This window comes from Plectropomus leopardus, chromosome 18 (genome assembly GCF_008729295.1).
Source record: "Plectropomus leopardus isolate mb chromosome 18, YSFRI_Pleo_2.0, whole genome shotgun sequence".
Classification (NCBI taxonomy): domain Eukaryota; kingdom Metazoa; phylum Chordata; class Actinopteri; order Perciformes; family Serranidae; genus Plectropomus; species Plectropomus leopardus.
This window is the reverse complement of record NC_056480.1, coordinates 7,595,761-7,615,140: the sequence shown is the minus strand read 5'-3', so window position 1 is coordinate 7,615,140 and position 19,380 is coordinate 7,595,761. Positions and strand designations below refer to the sequence as shown.

Sequence of the window (19,380 nt, the reverse complement as noted above, 5' to 3'; positions counted from 1 at the left end):
GTAGTAAAGTCAGCTGGTCAAACAGCGCACAGCATGCCAGTTTGCTGTGGCATTCTCCGACATGCGGCGGTCATTCGTGATTCGTTGGTTTCAGACGGTGGGTTACTGCTGCTGCTGCGTTTTTTGAATATGTGTGCGCATATTGCACACAAATATTCAAACGTTTTAAAAAGTGACTCTTGCAGTTGTTATTGTAGCAGGGTTTTCAACATATTCATTTGTGGCAGCCCGCCACGATTAAATCATCTGCTGCCACGTTTTGATTTCCTATTTTTGGAGTTGGACCGTTCGTTAGGAGCGTTGCTGGAATATATATACCTTTTAGTTAAACATTGAACCACATTCTCAGAGCGTAGATTCTACTCTGGGCACAGACTTGATAGCAGAACAGCTGCTTACTTCATCCATCGATCTGATCTGTATGTCGTGCAGAGTCATTGCTTTGTCTGGTTGCATTGGCGTAAACTGGCTGGTTTTCAGAATGTTGCAAGTTTCAGCTCTTCTTGTCACCAATCTATGGTGTGAACAGGGCTTTGAACTTCAATGACTCTTGCCTAAACACGACATGTGTCTGTGAATTTCAGTAAGCATGTTGCAAAGTCAAACACCCTACGAATTGCTAGTCCAGTGAAAACAATGTCACCTCTGTATTGGTGCAAAATATGGTGCCAACCTATGACGCTGTTGAAGTGTACAGCTGAATGTTTTTGGACAGAACTCACATTGTAAGATAATATAATTCTTTTTTAGTCCCACAATGGAGAAATTTGCATTGTTACAACAGCAAAGGGATATCAAAGCAAGGTATGAACAAGATAAATAGAGCAAAAAGAACAATATAAATAGTAAAAAAAAACCACACGGAAAACTAGAAATAGACATAGAGCAAAAAAAAAAAAAAAAAAATAAAAAATAGAAATAGAGCAAAACAACAATATAAAAAGTAAAAAAAACAGGATTCAAAACTCAAAGTAAGAAGAATATATACACCAATTGCACCTGGAAAAATAATTGCACATTGTAATAAATTGCAGGTTAGTTTTAGTCCAGTTGATGCGCATAGTACATATTACATATTTAGCGTGCAGCTGCAGGCACCAGACCGTGACCCCTTTACTGTGACGGTATGGTACAAATTCACAATCTGCCCTGGACCTGGTAGATAACGGGTATTTGTTTTGTAGTCTAAATGGTGGGTAGCTTGAATGCGCAGTCCAAATCATCCAAGTTCAGGATTCAGCATTGAGCAAAATAGTATAATATCAGAATAATGAAATCAGGGAGTAAAGAATAAACGACAACAAGCTTTGTTGTGTGCTGTGTAAGGGATGTGAATGAGGTGCATTTGTTTCCAGATTTAGCTGTGGTCAGGCTTTGTTGTCACAAGTTGATTGAGGATCCTATTTTTTATGTTTTTGATGCATTATGTAAAGCACTTTGAATTGCCTTTATGTATGAAATGTGCTATACAAATAAACTTGCCTCGCCTGTGATGTGACTGCCAAAGGGCATGTTACATCAGCTGAAAGCCCGCTATGGTTTTTTGCGTCAGAACCTGTCATCACTTTTCATTCTGCCTTTTTTATTTAGTAAAGGGAAAGCTGCTTGCTCAGGTGTTGGCAGGAATATTTACATTTGAACTTGAGAAACTGCTTTGTGTGTAGGTGAAGCACAAGTAACATGCTTGTTCTCTTTTCAACCTTGTGCTCAAACATCTCCTGCGAGAGGATTGGAGGCTTTAAATTGGAATTATCCCTCTTTTATCTCTCCAGAAATCTGCCTGCCTGTCTCTTTTTCCTCTTCCCACCTACAGTACCGCTGCCTTCACTCTTAAAACGGTAGAGGTAATTAGAACCAATATTACTTCGCTGGAGAGGTGCCATAGGGGAGCTGATTTTAAGTGTGTGAGTGATTGTGCCAATTTAACACATCACTGAGTCACAAGATGCTTTTTGACATCTGAATACTGTTGTTGGCACCTTAAATCACAGGGTTTTTTATTCAACCTCATAGGAAGTCTCCACTGCCCATTAAAAACCCCTTGAAGTATCATGTTTACTCAGAGTGTGAGAGGAGGTGTTCAGCTTGGCCTCAGATGATATAAGCTCCTGACAAACATCTCAGAGAGATGAAAGAAAAGACGTCCTGTCTGCTCTGAGATTGAGACGGCGGGATATTGCTCTCCAAATGCTGGCTTCAAGCTCTCAACGCTCACACATACAAATGCACAAGACATGCACAATCATACCTACAGCACACGCAGATAAACAAATACACACACACACGCTTGAAACACTCACACATCATCTGCTCCAGTCTGCAGATCAGCCCTTCACTCTCTGCAGCTACTTTCAACCTGGGCCCTGCTCCCCCCTTTACTCCCTGCCATAAGACAGCTAGTTAGCAGCACAGATGTCAAAAAGGAAAACACCTCTAATTAAACCGAGTGAGCAGGAAGCCTTAGCCGTTTGACACTGTTTCATGCTGACTGATGCAGAATGGAACTTGTTACTCGAGTCTGACTGATGTATCTATAAGCTAATGTTATTGGCAAATGGTATTGCAAACAGTAATTGCACCACAGCTGCATTTTAAGGCATTTTTATTTTATTTGCTTGTATTTATAACAATTTAGATATATTCATTAAAGACAAATCAGTTAAAGTATTAAGCCAGTCAGGTATATGTTCTAAGTGTTGCATTTATAGTTTGCAGTGAGAATGATCAGTTTGTCCATTTTTCCAATCACTATTTCAATAATTTCTCTTTTTATTTTCTTAATTTATGGGCGGCACAGTGGCGTCGTGGTTAGCACTGTTGCCTCATAGCAAGAGGGTCTCTGGTTCAAAACCCAGCTGGAGCACAGTTCGGTCCGCGGGGGCCCTTCTGTGCGGAGTCTGCATGTTCTCCCCGTGTCTGTGTGGGTTCTCTCCGGGGTCTCCGGCTTCCTCCCACAGTCCAAAGACATGCAGCTCAGGCTGATTGGTGACTCTAAATAGCTCTTAGGTGTGACTGTGAGCATGTATGGTTGTCTGTCTATATGTGTTGGCCCTGCGATAGTCTGGCAACCTATCCAGGGTGTACCCCACCTTCCACCCAATGACAGCTGGGATTGGCTCTAGTACATTTGGTTGTGGTTAAGAAAAAATCATATTTTGTCAAAAAATACCCAGTTTTGATGGCACAATAACAGCTGAAATTGCCGCTGTCTCACTAAAAAACACAGTGTTGTTTGTTGGTTTCGAACAGTGGTCTGCAGCTTGACAGCTGTCTCACCAAGGTGTTTTACTGTCCACCATCTCCTCTATCTCCTGATGAGAAACTATACACTTATACATGCAATCAGAACTGCAACATTTAAGGATCATTGTGATACATATGAAATGTGCAAATATAATATTTTCCTCTGGCTCAACTGTATTTCCTGCATCATGCCCTGTAGGTTTTTTAAAATTCTTTGAAAGCCAAATTTGCAGGACAATGGCAAAGATATTTTTGAATGGGGTGCCGAAAAGGGAACAGATGTTGCAAGTGTTTAATAGCAGAATACTGGCAGAAATATCGAATCAGTTTGTTTTTTTCCCCCTACTCTCTCCTATTGATATGTTTTTTGGCCTTACAAAAATCCCATATTTTGGGGGCTCTACCTGTAACTGAGGGGTATGTCTGTGCTTTAAGCGATCATGCATATGCAGTCAACACATTTTGAGACCCAGAAGGTCGTGATTTGAATTTCATTCTCCTTATCAGTCCCAAAGCTGCTGTAGCTAATCTGCTGCTCTGTACAAATTAACCCTTTTGCTCTCCTGAACTAAGTATGAACTTAGATATGCAGTCGGGCTGAAGAGCTTATTGTATGTAAAGAAGGTAATTACTGTGACTTTTGCAGTGAAAAAGACATATTCTTGGTTTAATATGTCATTTAGCCGCCGCCCAGTAAACACAGCTGTATTTCTTGGGTTCTGCTCTGATGTGCAATTTTGCTGATGGTTAAGTCGCTTGCATGGCTGCCCATCATTGGTTTTAAAGCAACAGCACTCCAACCTCCTTGCCCCTCATTTATTATCACTGGGAACCAAATCACAAAGGAAAGCGCAATCGATGGGGCTACCTGGCAGAGACTCAAGTGCTTAGGAGAGAGCGAGGGGGCGCCTAGCCTCAGATACCTCTAAAAGGCTGAATCGATTGCAGCCGTTCTGCAACAGTCGGCTGACACTGCAGGCTTTCCACCTCAATGCTGAGGACGTATTGAAAGAGCCCCGTCGGTAGGTGTATGCAAGGATGACAACATGGCTATTGTATTTCTGCCACCCCTGGAAGAGAAGGCTTTTATCTGCCTTCAAAATCCCTTTAAAGGGCTTCATTCCCCTGGGAAAGCCGATGCCAAACACAGAACACACTTGCACTTAAACCTTCCCGTTGAGAAAAAGCCATAAAGTTTATAAAGTCAATTAAGGCTTTTTTAACTCATGTCAGGCAAATTAAAGCTGCTTGGCCCGGCTCCCTGTGGGTATACTGTCAGATGGTAAACCAGGGCCCACTTAGCGTCACAGGGATCCCCAGGCGGGGCATGAAGCAGTAAGCAGCTTACTTAACCCCCAACTCACTCACTGCTTTTACAAGTTTCCTCAGAGTGGGCACTGTGTTTTCCTTCAAATGACATTTGGTGGAATATTTTTTTAGTACACATGCTCCTGAGTCATGCTGGAGTGCAATGTAGGAGCATTCATGATTAATTTGAGCTCTTAAAAACCATATGTTTTGATTTGAAATGACCTATGAACTAACTAGGCTTGGGTGGTATGAAATATTTTTATACTCTCATACCTTCTTGTAATTTCACTGGGGTACACAAGTTTCTGCTTTTCACACTAATAGATACATAATAGAAACCTACAAAGCGTTAAGAAAAGTAATATTCTCACACCTTTTTTCCTTATTAGAGATAACAGAGATATACAATTGTACACCTTTTTGAATTTAACTTTCTCACGGCCGTGGAAAACTGACGAGGTCCTATTGCCCTGACTCATCATAAAACAAAATAAATCCCTAATTCACCAAGTTAGATGTAAAAACCATGCCTTTATTCCCCACAGCTTCTCTCTGCCTTGCTGTCGTCAACTGTTTACAGTCCTGTAACTTATCCCTCCACTACTAGGTGTTACATTGTCTTTAGCTCAGCTCCCTGTTCCACCAGAAGAGACCAGATCCTGAGCTCTGGTGGTCCATGCTGTGCACTACATACAATTAGTTTAACAGAAAGAGGAGTGCCTGTATTTATGACGCTATTGAAAAACATAACTTTGGTATATTTAAATACTCTGGTATTCCATTAAACCATGATACCTGGACCATAATGTTTTCTTCTTGTTTGAATTGGCTGTGAACTGCTGCTGGCTGCTTTTTAAGTTTACTAGGAGTGGGTCACACATTACACATTATCAAAAGTCACATCTGTCCCATCCTGCTGGTTTCCCCTTTTACACAGACATCAATAGGGCTGCCCCTTTAAAGTCAGGCATTCAAGTAATCAGTTGGAGATCCCTAAGTCAAATGACATTGTCGAGCGGTTGTTCCCCAGATTTGGCTGTGAATTTCATTGTACGCTTTGGTACAGAAAGCTGTGGACACAGTGCAGCTGCAGGTAGGAAGAGAGGCTTTTCAACGTAACTGTCTCTCTTCTGCTTAGAGGTGGTGAATTTACAGCTCACAGCAACTTAAAATGATACAGTCTCTGGCTTTTCCCCCACATTATGCAAAACATATTTTGCGATTGTTTACTATATTAAGTGAGTGCTGCTGTCACACCGAACATCCTGCAAAGTCCTGTTCAAACATTCAAACAGTATAAAAAATAGAATTGTTGAAAATTTGCATTGAACAGCCAAATGTGATTCGACTGATATAATTCTGAGTGTGCTTTCAGACCTACCCTTTTTGTTTTGATTAAAATGAACTCAGGTTGTGCGGTTAGTACGGTTTGTTTGGGCTGGTCTGAAAGCCACGTGTGGACCAAAAAAACGGACAGAGACTTCCTGAAAAGGTGGGTCTCAGTCCATTTCCATATGGTCTCTGGTATGGTCTATTTGTGGTGTGAAAGAAAAAAAAAACAAACACAGGATTTTATGATAGCAGATATGTGATTTTAGAATGATTTCAACAGCTAAACCGATAATTAATCCATCTATTGATTGTGTAGTCTGTCCGAGATCTCATAATTGATGCTGATTAAGACCAGCACTGATTTCCCTACATGAGTCCTGATGATTCAGGGTGACAAACACCGAAACTGTCCAGTCAATGAGTTGCTTGTCAGTCTGAAGTTTACTCCTCTATGTTCATTCTTTGTTCAGGCTTATAGAAAGCTCTGTATCCCCATTCTGAGGTCAAACCTTTTATACAGAACGGCGAGGTGGACTAATGGTGTGACACACCCGTCTAAACAGGCCGTGTAAAACGGTCAATTACGTATGATGTCCAAAATAAATATCATATAAAGAAGCATTTTTCCATTGCATGTAAAATATTCTAACCCTTTGAAACCTGGAGTGACATCCCTTAACTTGTGCTGCATTCAGACAAGATTTTAAACCTTTGAACCTTGTGCAAATTGAGGCAGTTTCTTTCAGAAACATGGGGAAAAACATAATGAGCAACTTGGACAGAAATGTTCCACAAATTGCAATAAATTAGTTGGTTTAAAAGATTATTTTTTTAAAAAGCCATGGAAAAATGTCTAAGGGGAAAAAAAGGTAGGGAAAAACTATATTTAGAATTATCAAAATTACATATGTAAAATTATATTACAGCATTATGATACATTTTTTGCCCATTTTTCAGATCATTGCCTTGTTTGTCTTTTTTTTAATTTTCTTTTTCTTTTTTACTTACTATTTTCCTGTAAATTTGACCAATTTATTGTTAATTTCTGTATCATCATTTTTTGTTGCTCATTGCCTTCTTCCCATGTTTTTGAAAGAAATCTAGCCAGTTTGCTCAGGGTTCAAAGGGTTAACAAGTGATCAGAAGGGAAATAACATGGCCTAGGTATGTGATTATTATGCAGACCACTATACAGGTTGTATGGGCTGCAAAACAGTAATTTGAGAGGTTAATTTATTGAGCATTGGTTTTCTTAGCTCTTACTGTAGACACGTTCATTACTAAAAATGTCAGCCCCTCGAGTTTGGTTTGTCCTAATTTCTTCTGCTTAATAGGGAGTAGTATTTCCTTGAGGACATTTTTCAATTTTGTATAATTTAGGGGACCGGAGGTTTCTGGAAAGGCACCTTTCCACATAGTTGCTCCTTTCCAGTTTTTTTTGTCACACTTATTATAAACCCTATAATTTAATTAAATTTGATCTGCGTCTCTGCCAAGGCACACTCTCACTGTCTGAAGAGGGCTTTGGCTTCAGCTTCTGTAAAGCGTGTGAAATGTAAGAAGTTTTAAAGTAGAGCAGAGGGTAATGAGTTTGTGGTTTCAACCTGCCTCATTTGTGGTGATGATGATTTTGGAGATATAGGTGTGATATAGGACATGCAGTCAAATGTCTTCCTCTCCTTTCTATTAGGGATGAAGTTCAATAACATTTTATGGAACCTTTTCCAAACACTCACCCTCCTTACATTAAGTTCTTACTTTTACATATTGGGACAGGAGATAAATGTTTGACATTATATGATGCAGGATTTTCCTCAAAAATAATGTATAGACTCACACAGAAGTAATTTATCAGCCGTGCAACATCACAGTACTCAGGTGAGATCTCGGCTTTATAAAAAAGGGAGCGATCATGTGCCAGACCATACACCTGGAAGACACTGCATGTGTAAGCAGTGCATGATGGCAACCTCCTCAAACTGCGGCGTGTTGCACGTTCGTGGTGTGTTCACACTGGCAGCATTGTTGCTGTGATGCCTCTGCAGGGCTGCATGCTGCTATGAGAACAGTATTCCCACATAAGTACATGCTCTGCTCATTTATGAAGACTTGCAAGCTCCTGTACTGCCAATAACACAGTCTGGCAAATGTTTCACAACAAAATGCTTTGTGTCAACAACTGATGGGATTCTGTAGACAGAAATGTTGTCAGAGGACTTTTATTTTGAAATGGAACCTGGAAAGGTTAAGTAAAACAGATACGTTTGTATTCCTTTATCTCAGCGACAGATAAAGACATTGAAACAGTAATAAAAAGAGATATATACTCTTTTTCTCCCTTGTTCTCTCCTCCATTTCTGTCTCCTTTTCTCTGTATTCCCTCCTCCCCTTTTCTTGTCTCTCCTCCTCTTCTTCCTGTTTCATCTCCTCTCCACCATTTTATTGCGCCCATATCTTTTCCTCCTTCCAGGCTCTTCTTCCCATTCCTGTTCCTCTCGTCCCCTCCGTATTCTCACCTCTTTACCAATCCTCCATATGTTTGTATATATAGTCCCCCCTCTCATCTCCTTACCCCCTCTCCTCCTTTTCTTCTTACTCCTCTCCTCTCCTCTCCTCTCCCTAATCCCTTCTCCTCACTCACAGACACTTACACTTGTAATTCCCAGCCAGATCCGTCGGAGTCAAAGCTGCGATTTGAGTCGCCAGCGACAGGGCGGATTAGCAGAGGAATCCTGAGTGAAGGCACGTCTTCGCTCCACTTGCTATATTCCTCCTCTCTACTCGTGTGTGTGTGTGTATTTTTTAATCTGAGTCGTTTCTTCCCCGCCATTATCTCAAAGCTCCTCATCAAAAAGCATCGCCAGGGTTCTTAATGTGCTCTGAGAGCACGGTGGTCATGTTTTTAATCGTAGATGAAACGGGTTAAATGGCTAAAAAGCAGATGAATACCTCATCTTATTCATATAATAATATAATTACAAGATTAGCTTCATTTTTCTATAATGTCAAATGGATAAAAAAAAAAAACCCTCCCCAATCGGCTTTAATGTGGAGATAATGCAAAAGAATTAATTAATATAGAGATGCCAATTATCAAGCCTGATAAGCCTGTAGACGCCCTGTTGTTTGATGGCCTACATTTGACAAATCCCAAGTGTTTACAGATTATCATGTTGTGCTGAGTTGCATTCGATGTGGTATCGAACGAATTTCGAGCAGTGATGTATTAAGTTAGAAAAATCAGTTCACTTTTAGTTGAAAGAAATCTCCAATGGGCCACGTGATGTGAATGCATGAATATATTTTGTGACTAATGGATTTCAGGTCGGGGAATCTCTTTTGGTGGCCTGAGCCAGGATCTGTCTTGACATGACACAGAGAAAGAGAGAGATACAGCAGTTTGAGCTCCTCTCGTGGTAAAGTTTCACTGGAGCAGAATTTTAATAAAGAGGTTTCGTTGAAAAATTCAGCCTTTTCTTCTTCCCCTCCTGTCTTACACCCTTCGACTGAGGACAGCCTCTTTGATCTGATTTGGACAAGGAGGGGAGAAAGGGCGCATGATGAAGGGAGCGTGAAGAGGGCAGACAGGGTGAAGCACAGAACGATGGAGTAACAGCTCTTCATCCATGTCATTTACACAAACTGTCGTCTGTCCTCATAGCGAAGAGCTCTCCGTCCCCTTTTCCTATTGTTCTGTGTTTAAAGTCTGCAGCTAATGATGGAGCTGCTGTCCTCAGCTCCTCTATGCACAACCCATCTCTGTACGGATGTTTTATCACGGAGATCCAAACTGATAGGGTTGTTTTAAAGTTGATGGCGAGCAAAGCATCAGATACTGTCAGGATAAAAGCTGCAGATACTGATGAGTTATACCATAATGGATTTAAGCTCTCCTCGGCCTGTGACTCAGAAGATGACTTTTCTTTAAAGCCTGGTATGCACTGTGGGATTTTGGGCCGTCCCAGACGAGATGACCAGTGTGAAGGAAAGTGGCGATATCTTTGTTTGTTACTCTAAAACGGTGGTTCTATATTGCACAGTGAGAGAGGTTCAAGGAAGGGCGTTGTCATGGTGTTGTGATCAAAGACAGTTTGGTATAAAATTCTGACATATTCTGTCATTTGAGATGACCATCTCTCTGTGTGACTGCTGTTACGACCTACATCTACTGTCCGACCAATAGAAATGCAGCATGAAATGACGCACTGATCAGTGCTAGATGCTAAATGCTAACAAATAAGACAAGTGTGATTTGTGTTTCTTAATGTTTGAAATACAAGTCAAGTGATTAACAGAGAAATTTCAAGTACGCACTCAGTTTTTTTCCACAGAAATATAATCTATGTGTGGCATATAGCTGTAATGGGTTAAGGGGCACATCAATGCACATTGTTTTCTTGTGTGTGTCCCTCTGAATTTGGAGGTTTTTTGCGGTTCTGGGAACACAGCGTAAGCAGAACACTTAAGTTTTACGTCTTTCCTGATTAGCAGTTTGTTGAGTTTAAATCCCGGTTTTTAGACTTGATCAGTCCATCAGTTGTTGGTGAGCGATGGATTAGAGGAGCAGCTGTTGTGAGGTGAGTGAAAGCAAACTTTATGTTGCTGAGCTGACGTGCCACAGGTATGGTCCAGCATGGTTTTTTGGGGAACACAGCTGATTTCAGGTTGGAAAAATAATAGACGACACAAAATGAGAGAGCTGTTGTTCTAAGAAATAGAGCAATCTATTCCTAAATGAATAAACAAAGTGAAGTTTCACTTTCGCTGCGCCTGCCACTCTGCTGCTCTGTCTGTGCCCAGAGTACACTGCTGTGAGTTAGACAGTGTGGCGCTATGACAAACTGAACGAACATATTGAATGCATTCTAATAGCCTCCAAACTTGAAAACATTATCTCTGCTTTTAGATAGGGCTTGGTGCAACAAAAAGTCATTTTCATTTACTGATTAGTTTTAGTTTAATATGTAAAGAAAGAAAAATGGAGAAAAATGGCCAAAAACTAAAAAGATTGACATCTTCAAATATCTTTCTTTCTCTAAATACCATTTTAACTGTTTAAAGCATAGATATTCAATTCAATATTCAATATTCAATATTCAATCTGAAATACTAAAGAGCATTAGCATTATTTTTGATTAAATAACTCATCTAATTAATCAATTTATGAAAATTCGATTGATATACCCTTTGTTTTTCTCTAAATATGAGTTCACATAAACTGTCTTCATTATGTTCTAAATCGGGCCGCAACTAAAGATTATTTTTTATTATTGATTGATCTGCTAAATATTTTCTTTTAAAATATCAGAAAGTGAAATGACAAATGTCCATCACATTTTCCTCAAGCCCAAAGTGACGACTTGTCTGACCATCAGTCAAACTCTCATATATAACCACTTTGCTGTAACAAAATACAAAAAAAGCAGAAAATCCTCACGATCAGGACGCTGAAACAAAATACTGCTTGGATTTTTTGCTGTATAAATGACTTAATGTTAAATCATTTATCAAAATTGTTGCTGATTGATGTTCAGCTCCACTTTTGCATGAACTAGAAAAAGTGACATCTGTTTGTCAAGGTAAGAAAATTAAACTAATGTAGGTCAAACTGCAGTGTGACTTTAGTGACATTATGCTAAACTTCTTTTTTTGGAATTGGTTCTTTGTGGATATGAATCAGGCATAAATTACAGCTACTCTGACATGTCCATCAGGCTTAGCTGAAGTTACAGGGACTGGAATCGGATTTGTTTCTGACTCCCCCCTGCTGCCAAAATGTTTAATCTCTTGAGATGACAGGTTGCCAAAACTCTGTCCAATAAACAAACTACTTATGAGTCCATGTGACTTTTGTTTACAAGACCTGCTTTGCTTGCAACTAGACTGTTTTTGAAAAACAGATCTCACCCTGGCTTGTCCTCTGCCCAGATGTGCTGTAAGTGCACCTGAGAGCTTCCTGCGGTCGGACACTTCGTTTTAATGACCCTCTCAGATCGCACACACACACATATTAGGTGTGCACACCTACTTCATCAACCTTCCATGCAATGTTCCAAAACAACCTCCCAGTAAAAAGTCAAAATAAGGTGTTTGTGAACCAAACAGATCGAGATCTCCTTGAGTTGCCCACTGAGGAGCTCCCCTGAGAACTACAAACCTTCAAGGGCCTTTTTTTCTGTTTGCATTTGCACCGGCAATAGGAATACTGAAGTGGCGTAAGTTTGGCTGGCAGTTGGTGTAGCAACGTCTCTTTCGCTTTGAAAAGTAAAATCACGTTCTATTTTCCCCGTTGCATGTATGCTCAGTGAAGCCTGGACTTCACCGTCAGTCCATTTGTTTGTGTTTTCTTCCATTTTTTCTCATTATGAGCTGCTGTTTGTCTTTTGTGTCATTTACTGGGCTTTTAAAAAAAGGTGCTGCATTGGCTTGTGTGTTCAACCAATCCCCGTACAGGCTATTTACATCACTTATGATTTGTCTTCTAACGGGAGTATACTTACTTTGAAATAGGAGCCAGTAGGGGGTTTCTTAGAACTAAACCGAAAACGTCTAAGTCTAAATGTAGTTTTAGAAAAACTATATGGAGTGAATTTTATTGATTAGATAACCTTTGTTTATTGTAAATGTCATTATCAAATGGAAGTGCTGCCTTCTTATCTTCTGGTCAAATGTTTTTTTTTTGTTTTTTTTTCCGGGGGTTGTAAATGAGCTCTATGCAACACTCGGAACATATTGATCATTCGGAGTCTAGGGTTGGATTGTCTGCGCACCGTTCTCATCGATGAAATGGCTTACAGGCTAGGAGCTAACAGCGCTATATCTATAAATAATGCTAACAATGGCAACAATGCTAACTGAGCTAATGATGTTAACCGGCGAAGAAGCGAAGGGTGGGTGCTATGCTTCAGTGACGGTGTCATTCACATATCACAGTAACGGCAGTACAGTGTAGAATAGTGGCAATAAGCTAGTCGGTAGGACACGCTCACCGCGACACACATGCACTAACATGCCCATGCGGCCAGACCTTCTCACCACAACAAACCACAGAGAAGCTCAGAATACAACACACATTAAGAGCATGACTTTATTCTCTGCTCAGGACGCCATTACTCCACTGTATCTTCACACGGCAAATAGTGGTTTTCTTGTTATTTCTGTGCTCTAAATGTTGCACGAAGAACCTTTAACATTCAATGTTTCTTGCTCACAAAATGTGATATTGTGAATATTTTTAGGTTTTGGACTGTTGTTCAGAAAAAAAACAAGTTAATCAAAGACATTAATTTAGGGAAGTTGTCTTTTTTGTGGAAATTTCCAAAATATTTTATAGATAATTGACTAGAAGCTAGAATGATTGTGAAAATGGTCATCAGATTGATCCATAATGAAAACTGTAATAAGTTGCAGCCCCCGTCCGCAGTAATGTTGCTCACTGCAGCAAATGAAGTGAGTGAAACAGAAAACTGTGGGTTGGTCATTGTTGGCCGACACCCGTTCTGCTTAATAAGGTCAGTATTGGCGCCGATACCAATCCAATGGATTGAATCCATAACACAGATTGATCCTCACACACGCAAACCCACACAGACATTTTCATGTGCAGCCACAAACACGCACACACGCACATCAGACCATAAACGCTTGCACAGTTGCACACGCACGTACACACATCACTGCATCTCCTCTGTGCGTGCCAATCCCCCATTTTCACTCCATCTCGGGTCACTGTGCTTTTCCACTCTCTCCTCCGCCAATCCACCGATGTCTGCCAGCATCTTTAGGTTATATGAAGCAGGTAGGCAGTCTGCCAGTCTGCAGGAGGCCTTCAGAGACAGCAGCTCAGACAGCGCTTCCTTGTTTACTTTCATGAGTTGTTGACTGGCCACCCTGCCGCGGCCGATGCCGTGTCAGAGCGTGTCAGAAGAGGCCTACTGCGGATTTAGAAGGCATCAAAACATTACTGTGGGGCCGGGCCGCTGAGTGGCAGGCCAAGAAATGAGAGAGTGCATCCTCCAGATTTCTCAAGAGGTGTTTTCATGTGTATGTGTGTGTAAAAGCCTTGTTCTCCAGACAAAAAAGAGATGGTTCAGAGCTCCTTTTCTCCGCTTTGTTCTCTGTAGTATACCCTTTTCTCCAAACATCCCATTATAGGTGTGAAGGATTAGAGTTACGCTAATTACAAGGTTATGAATGGAATTATATCTCCCCGAGGTTGCAGAACAATTTCTGTGATAATAGCAGCCTTGTTATTCATATATCAAGATATGCCAGCGAGCCTTTTATGATGAACATGCCGTGAAGGCTTCGCTGCCTCCGTAGTCTTATTTCCACTGTGAAAAATTTCATGTCTGGTTTCAAAGAAAAGAGGAGAGTAGATTTTCTTGGAAGAATCTGGATTCAGAAGTAACAAAATTTGCCTTTGAAGACAAAGCTGCTTGAAAAATATATCTGTGATTGCAGTTTTTTTTACCGAAAAAAAAAAGAAATGTTTCACTTTTTAAAAAAAAGGTTGAGTGTTGTATTCCTTGTTTAAAAAGTGTTTGACTGAAATTACAAAGGCTCATGGTATCATCTCATTAATACTCAGTAAACGACCGAGTTATTTCAAGAACTTGCTCGTCAGGGTAATGAGGCATATCTCGTGCAATACACACACACAGAGAATTAAAGTGGAAGCCGGAGCGAGATAGAAAAAGGCGGGGAGAAAGAGAAGAGAGAAAAGAGTGAGAGAGCTTGAGAGCCCCCCTGAGAGAGAGACTGGAAAGCCTCCAAATGTTCCACTCTGGAATATCTTCAAGGACAATCAGCTAAACAGTTGATATTAAGAGAGCTGTGTGAAATCGATTGCTCAAGGTGTTATCTGCGCTGCAAAAATGGCTGGTAATTAGTCATGGCTAAAGGAGTGTTACCGAGCGAGTGAGATGGATTTAATCTTAATAGATTTCACTGCACTGCAGATACAGTAGCTCCTGAGTGAAGGAGCTCTCCTCTTTCTCTCTCTCTCTCTCCGGCTATCTATCACAAGAAAAGCAGCTGAGTAAGTAGCTGTGATGTACTGCCGTTGCTAAATTTGCCCGAACCTTCAAATGTAGATGTTTTGCTCGTTCAAAGGCGGCGCACATTTGGCAGCTGTACCTGTTTTTATTCTGACTCTCCAGCAGCAGCAGCAGCAGTTTGGAGCTATTATTTGTTTATGTGTAAAGCTCGGGCGATGAGGTACTTCAGTCCACAGCAGCTGTTGACTTAGAGATCTTCGCGGGGCATTCAGGAGCAATCAGCAGACAAAGCCCTCAGTGACTGACGGGGAGATTGGGTTGTTTGCTCCTCTGTGATGTACCTGAGGCAGGCCAGATGTGTTAGTTTAGCGATTAGCGGCGGCTTGGATTGATGAAGTTGACTGAAGTACTCACTCACTTAATGTATTGTATGTTAAAGGACGAAATGTAATGACATGCATGAAGTTAACCCTTTGGATTGGCATCACTTTTTTGTGCTTCGTTCAGACGTCTTCACAAGTATTTAAACCTTCAAACACCAAGCAAATTGGTTTGCTTTGTTTTGAAATTATACTTTAAAAGGGCAATTAGTAACTTGGCAAGAAATGTTCCACAAATTGCAATTAATTAGTAGCTTTGGAACCGTATTTTTTTTAAAACCAAAGAGAAAATATTATCAAAATTGTATATTTAAAATTATTTAACAGAATTATTACAATTTTTTATTCCTTTTTTTTCAGGGCATTTTGTTTGTTGTTATTTTTCTTAAACCTTTTTTTATTCTAATTTTCAGATAATTATTGTCCTTTTGCACTTTTTGCTCATTTTTGGGACATTTCTTCTCAAGTTTCTCATTACCTTTTCCCTATGTTTTTTTTGTTTGTTTGTTTGTTTGTTTTTTAAGAACTGAAGCCTATTTGCTCAGGTTTCACAGGTTGAAATGTGGTATTTAAACTTTTATTTAACCTTGCCACCCCATACAACTGGGAAGGAGAAGGCAGGTGTTTTTAATATTTTTCTTTAGCTGCTTTCCCACTGAATAAAAAACAAAACAAAAACACAAACACCCAACATCTGTTTTTTGTCTTTTGTGGTAAAGGTTAGAATTGGCATTTATTCCCGTGATGAATGACTCTGCAGGAGCCAGAGGTTATCAGCTCCAGCTCCAATCGGCAGTGATGGAAACATGACAGCCGAGTGGATACGCTAATATTTGCCCCCTTTTCAGTGAAACCATTGGTAACTTCTGTGACTCTTTGTCATCACAGCCACAAATTCTATAAATCTCCATCTAAGCTGCATTTGGAAATCGTTCCACATTAGTCAGCACCAACTTTGAGAGACTTCACTGGCCTTATTCCTGCCAAACATCAGCCTCCCAGCACCATCAAGTTAGTATGCTAAGATTAGCATTAAGATCAAAGCACCCTGTGTATGAAAATATATTTTTGACTCACTGACCAAGGAGTCTGCTGGGTGAAAAGTCCACCGAACAAGCACATTTTTACCGGAAAAAATCACTGTAGCTACCAGCAGACTGGTGGCAAGTGATAGTATAACAACGCAGCTGTTGTCCCAAAGCAGGATGAGTCAATAACTGTATTTAAAGACAGACAATGTGTGTCCACTTACTATCAAAAATGAAGCCAAATATCTTAACTGTGGCTGCTGCCATCGTATCTGCACAGAGTCTGCACAGTAGCCATGTCCATGGTATTGAGTTCCCATCATCCAACTAATCCCGAGCAGCGCCATGCTCACGAGTACACTGGCACACACAACGGTCAAACATTATGTCAGATCCCCTTTTTTATAGCATCAAATGGCTCATTTTAACCAAACGTAACAAAATTATAGATCGACCATATTTGTCGTTCAGCCCATGTTTCATTCGCGAACATGGAGGGGGCGCCGTTTGTGAGCTTTACTGCAGGCGGCCACCAGGAGGCGATCAAGATGTCATGTCATCCATATTTATATATCTTGGTCTTTTTTTGGCATTTCTTGAAACACATATTTTATTTAATTTTTTAAAGATTTTTTGGGGGGAATTTTTCCCTTTATTATTAGGATAGCTGTAGAATGACAGGAAATGTGGGTGAAAGATACAGAGCAAAGGGCCACATGCTGGAATCGAACCTCGGTTGCTGCCAAAGCCTCGACATATGGGGCGGATGCTGTAGCAGGTGAGCTAGAGGCCACTGCTGGAGCATAATAACCTTGAAACGTATGTATAGATCAGTTGTTCCCAACTGGTCCAGCCATGAGATCCAGAATTCTCTTTAGTCATTAAGTATAGGCCCAATCATAAAATAAGCTACCACATATTCAATTATATTTCTCAAAATGTAAACACAAGGGCTTTACAGCACGGTGAAATAAAACATGTTACAGAGAATAATGTGAATATAGAATAATGTGCAATTCCCAAAAATTCTGTAAATATATAGCATTACAACTACAAAAGTGCGCATTATTGCTTCAAGGCCGGTGACATAAAAACATTGCAAAGCCACAGCAGTTTAACAGGCCAAATAATACCAAGAACAATAAACTAGTTGCTGTATTGGAAATAAACAGATTGACATGATAAATGAGGCACTTCACAAAGTCTGTAGGTCTGTACTTGTAAAATAAAGCGTGTTTTTACAATTTGATGCGTTCAGGAGTCACTTTAAGTTCACTCAGAATGGACCTTTGACCCACTTTTGGACCACAACCCACCAGTTAGGAACCACTGGTTTAGATTGTTTTCATAACAGTAACAATAGCTTGCTAATACTAAATTTGAAGACAGGAAACAGAATCTTCATTGTTTCTCACAGGACTTCCTGCTGGCAAAAACCTCCCTGTTCATTTTCTTATGCCAGCAACAGAACAGCAGCAGTCATTAGGAACAAGATTACATCTGGAACCTGTTTTTCTCAGTAATTTGGTGAAGTAAATGATATTTACAGGGACTCACAGTGGTGTAGGAAGTGTGATGTTTGTGCTGTGTTGATAGCATGATGCTTAAGTGAAGCCGATAGGAAGAAACGTGTATACAGCAGCGGGGATTTTCAATACCAGTCCTACAGCATGTGCCACTTTAACATCATGTAAGCCATGAAGTATTTGTTTTCTGCTCAAATGTAATTGCTTTGTGTTTTGTAGGTTATTTGACCTTTTGGTCTTTTGTAAACCTTTAGTTTTATTGTTTGAGCACATAAAAAGATGCCATATTTGGGATTCCCTATTTAAAAATATAAATTGTTTTCTTTTTGTCTCCTTTCCCTGCAGAAGCTGAAGCAGAAGAACCAGCAGCTGAAGCAGATCATGGACCAACTCCGCAACCTCATCTGGGAGATCAACTCCATGCTGGCTGTAAGGAGCTGAGTCACACACACACACACACACACACAGTCACACATTCATAAAGAACACACACACACCAATTATTACAAATAATGGACAGGATGATTTGGTCGTTAACTGGACGAGCGACAGGGTACCACAGGCCGGCTCAGGCTGCACTTTATAGAGGAAATTGGGACTTTGGCAATATCAACTTGTTTCCTGAAGAAGACGTGAAACAATGGAAGGAAAAATAAGCCGAGACGCGTGAAGACGAAAGGGCTTGACACTGCAGAGAGGCGAGGAGACACCCAGTAAACATTCGATGAAAGGGAGCAGGTGACATCAGTGTGGACGATGGCAGAAAATATTCTGTCTACCTCGATATTCTGCATTTCAATCAACGTATTGAATGAATTAATCCGAAGAGTTGATATATTATGTTTTATCTATTTGTAGGTACTAGCTCATTAGAGGGATTATGCCTGTAGAGACACATCGATATATTCTATTTAATCCTTAAATACTACAGATTTCATTGTATTAGAATCGTCTAAAGCGCCAAATTTAAAAAGCTTTTATATTACCCCGAAAACTTTATTAAGACAGACGTACACTGTGGCAAAAGTCTTATTCTTACTTACCGATCTGCTTTTTTATTTGATGAAATGTGTAAATTCACCAATGCTCTGCTCTGATTTGACTTGACATGTCAGTACCATGCCTTGTTAAGCATCTGCCCAACTATAAATCTTGCTGTGATTTTTTAAAAAGTTGACGTTGTTTTGTGATTTTGTTCGTTGGTGTATGTGTTGTTTATACCGTCTGTATTTTTATCAAACATCTCATCGGTTAAAGTTGATCTCTTTAATAGCTGCAATTAGCAGTTAACTTCTACAGCAAACGTAACGTGAATAATCTTCATACAGGTTCCTCAGATTCATTTTTTTTAGTAGAGTTAAGACCCGGATAGTCTGACTCAATGGCATTCTCCCCCCGTCCACTATCTGCGTGTTACCATTTTCAGACATTTTTCCCATTTATTGAAGTGATTTTATACTTGAAGATAAAAGCGGACTTACCGACTCCTTTATTTTATGGCATAATTTTTGCTGATTTCTTAAAAATGACTTCTTTTTGATATACTATATTATGACCTTTT

At 40.1% G+C, this 19,380-nt stretch overlaps 1 protein-coding gene across 1 annotated transcript in view; it reads left to right on the top strand.

Moving 5' to 3' along the window:
• med30 (mediator complex subunit 30) overlaps positions 1–18,991 on the top strand; it is a 48,520-nt gene extending 29,529 nt beyond the window's left edge. Inside the window, exon 5 of the mRNA XM_042507235.1 lies at positions 18,165–18,991. Within this exon, the coding sequence (XP_042363169.1) occupies positions 18,165–18,260 (96 nt within the window). The 3' untranslated portion in view covers positions 18,261–18,991. The remainder of the gene's footprint in view (positions 1–18,164) is intronic.
• The last annotated feature ends 389 nt before the right edge of the window (positions 18,992–19,380 follow it).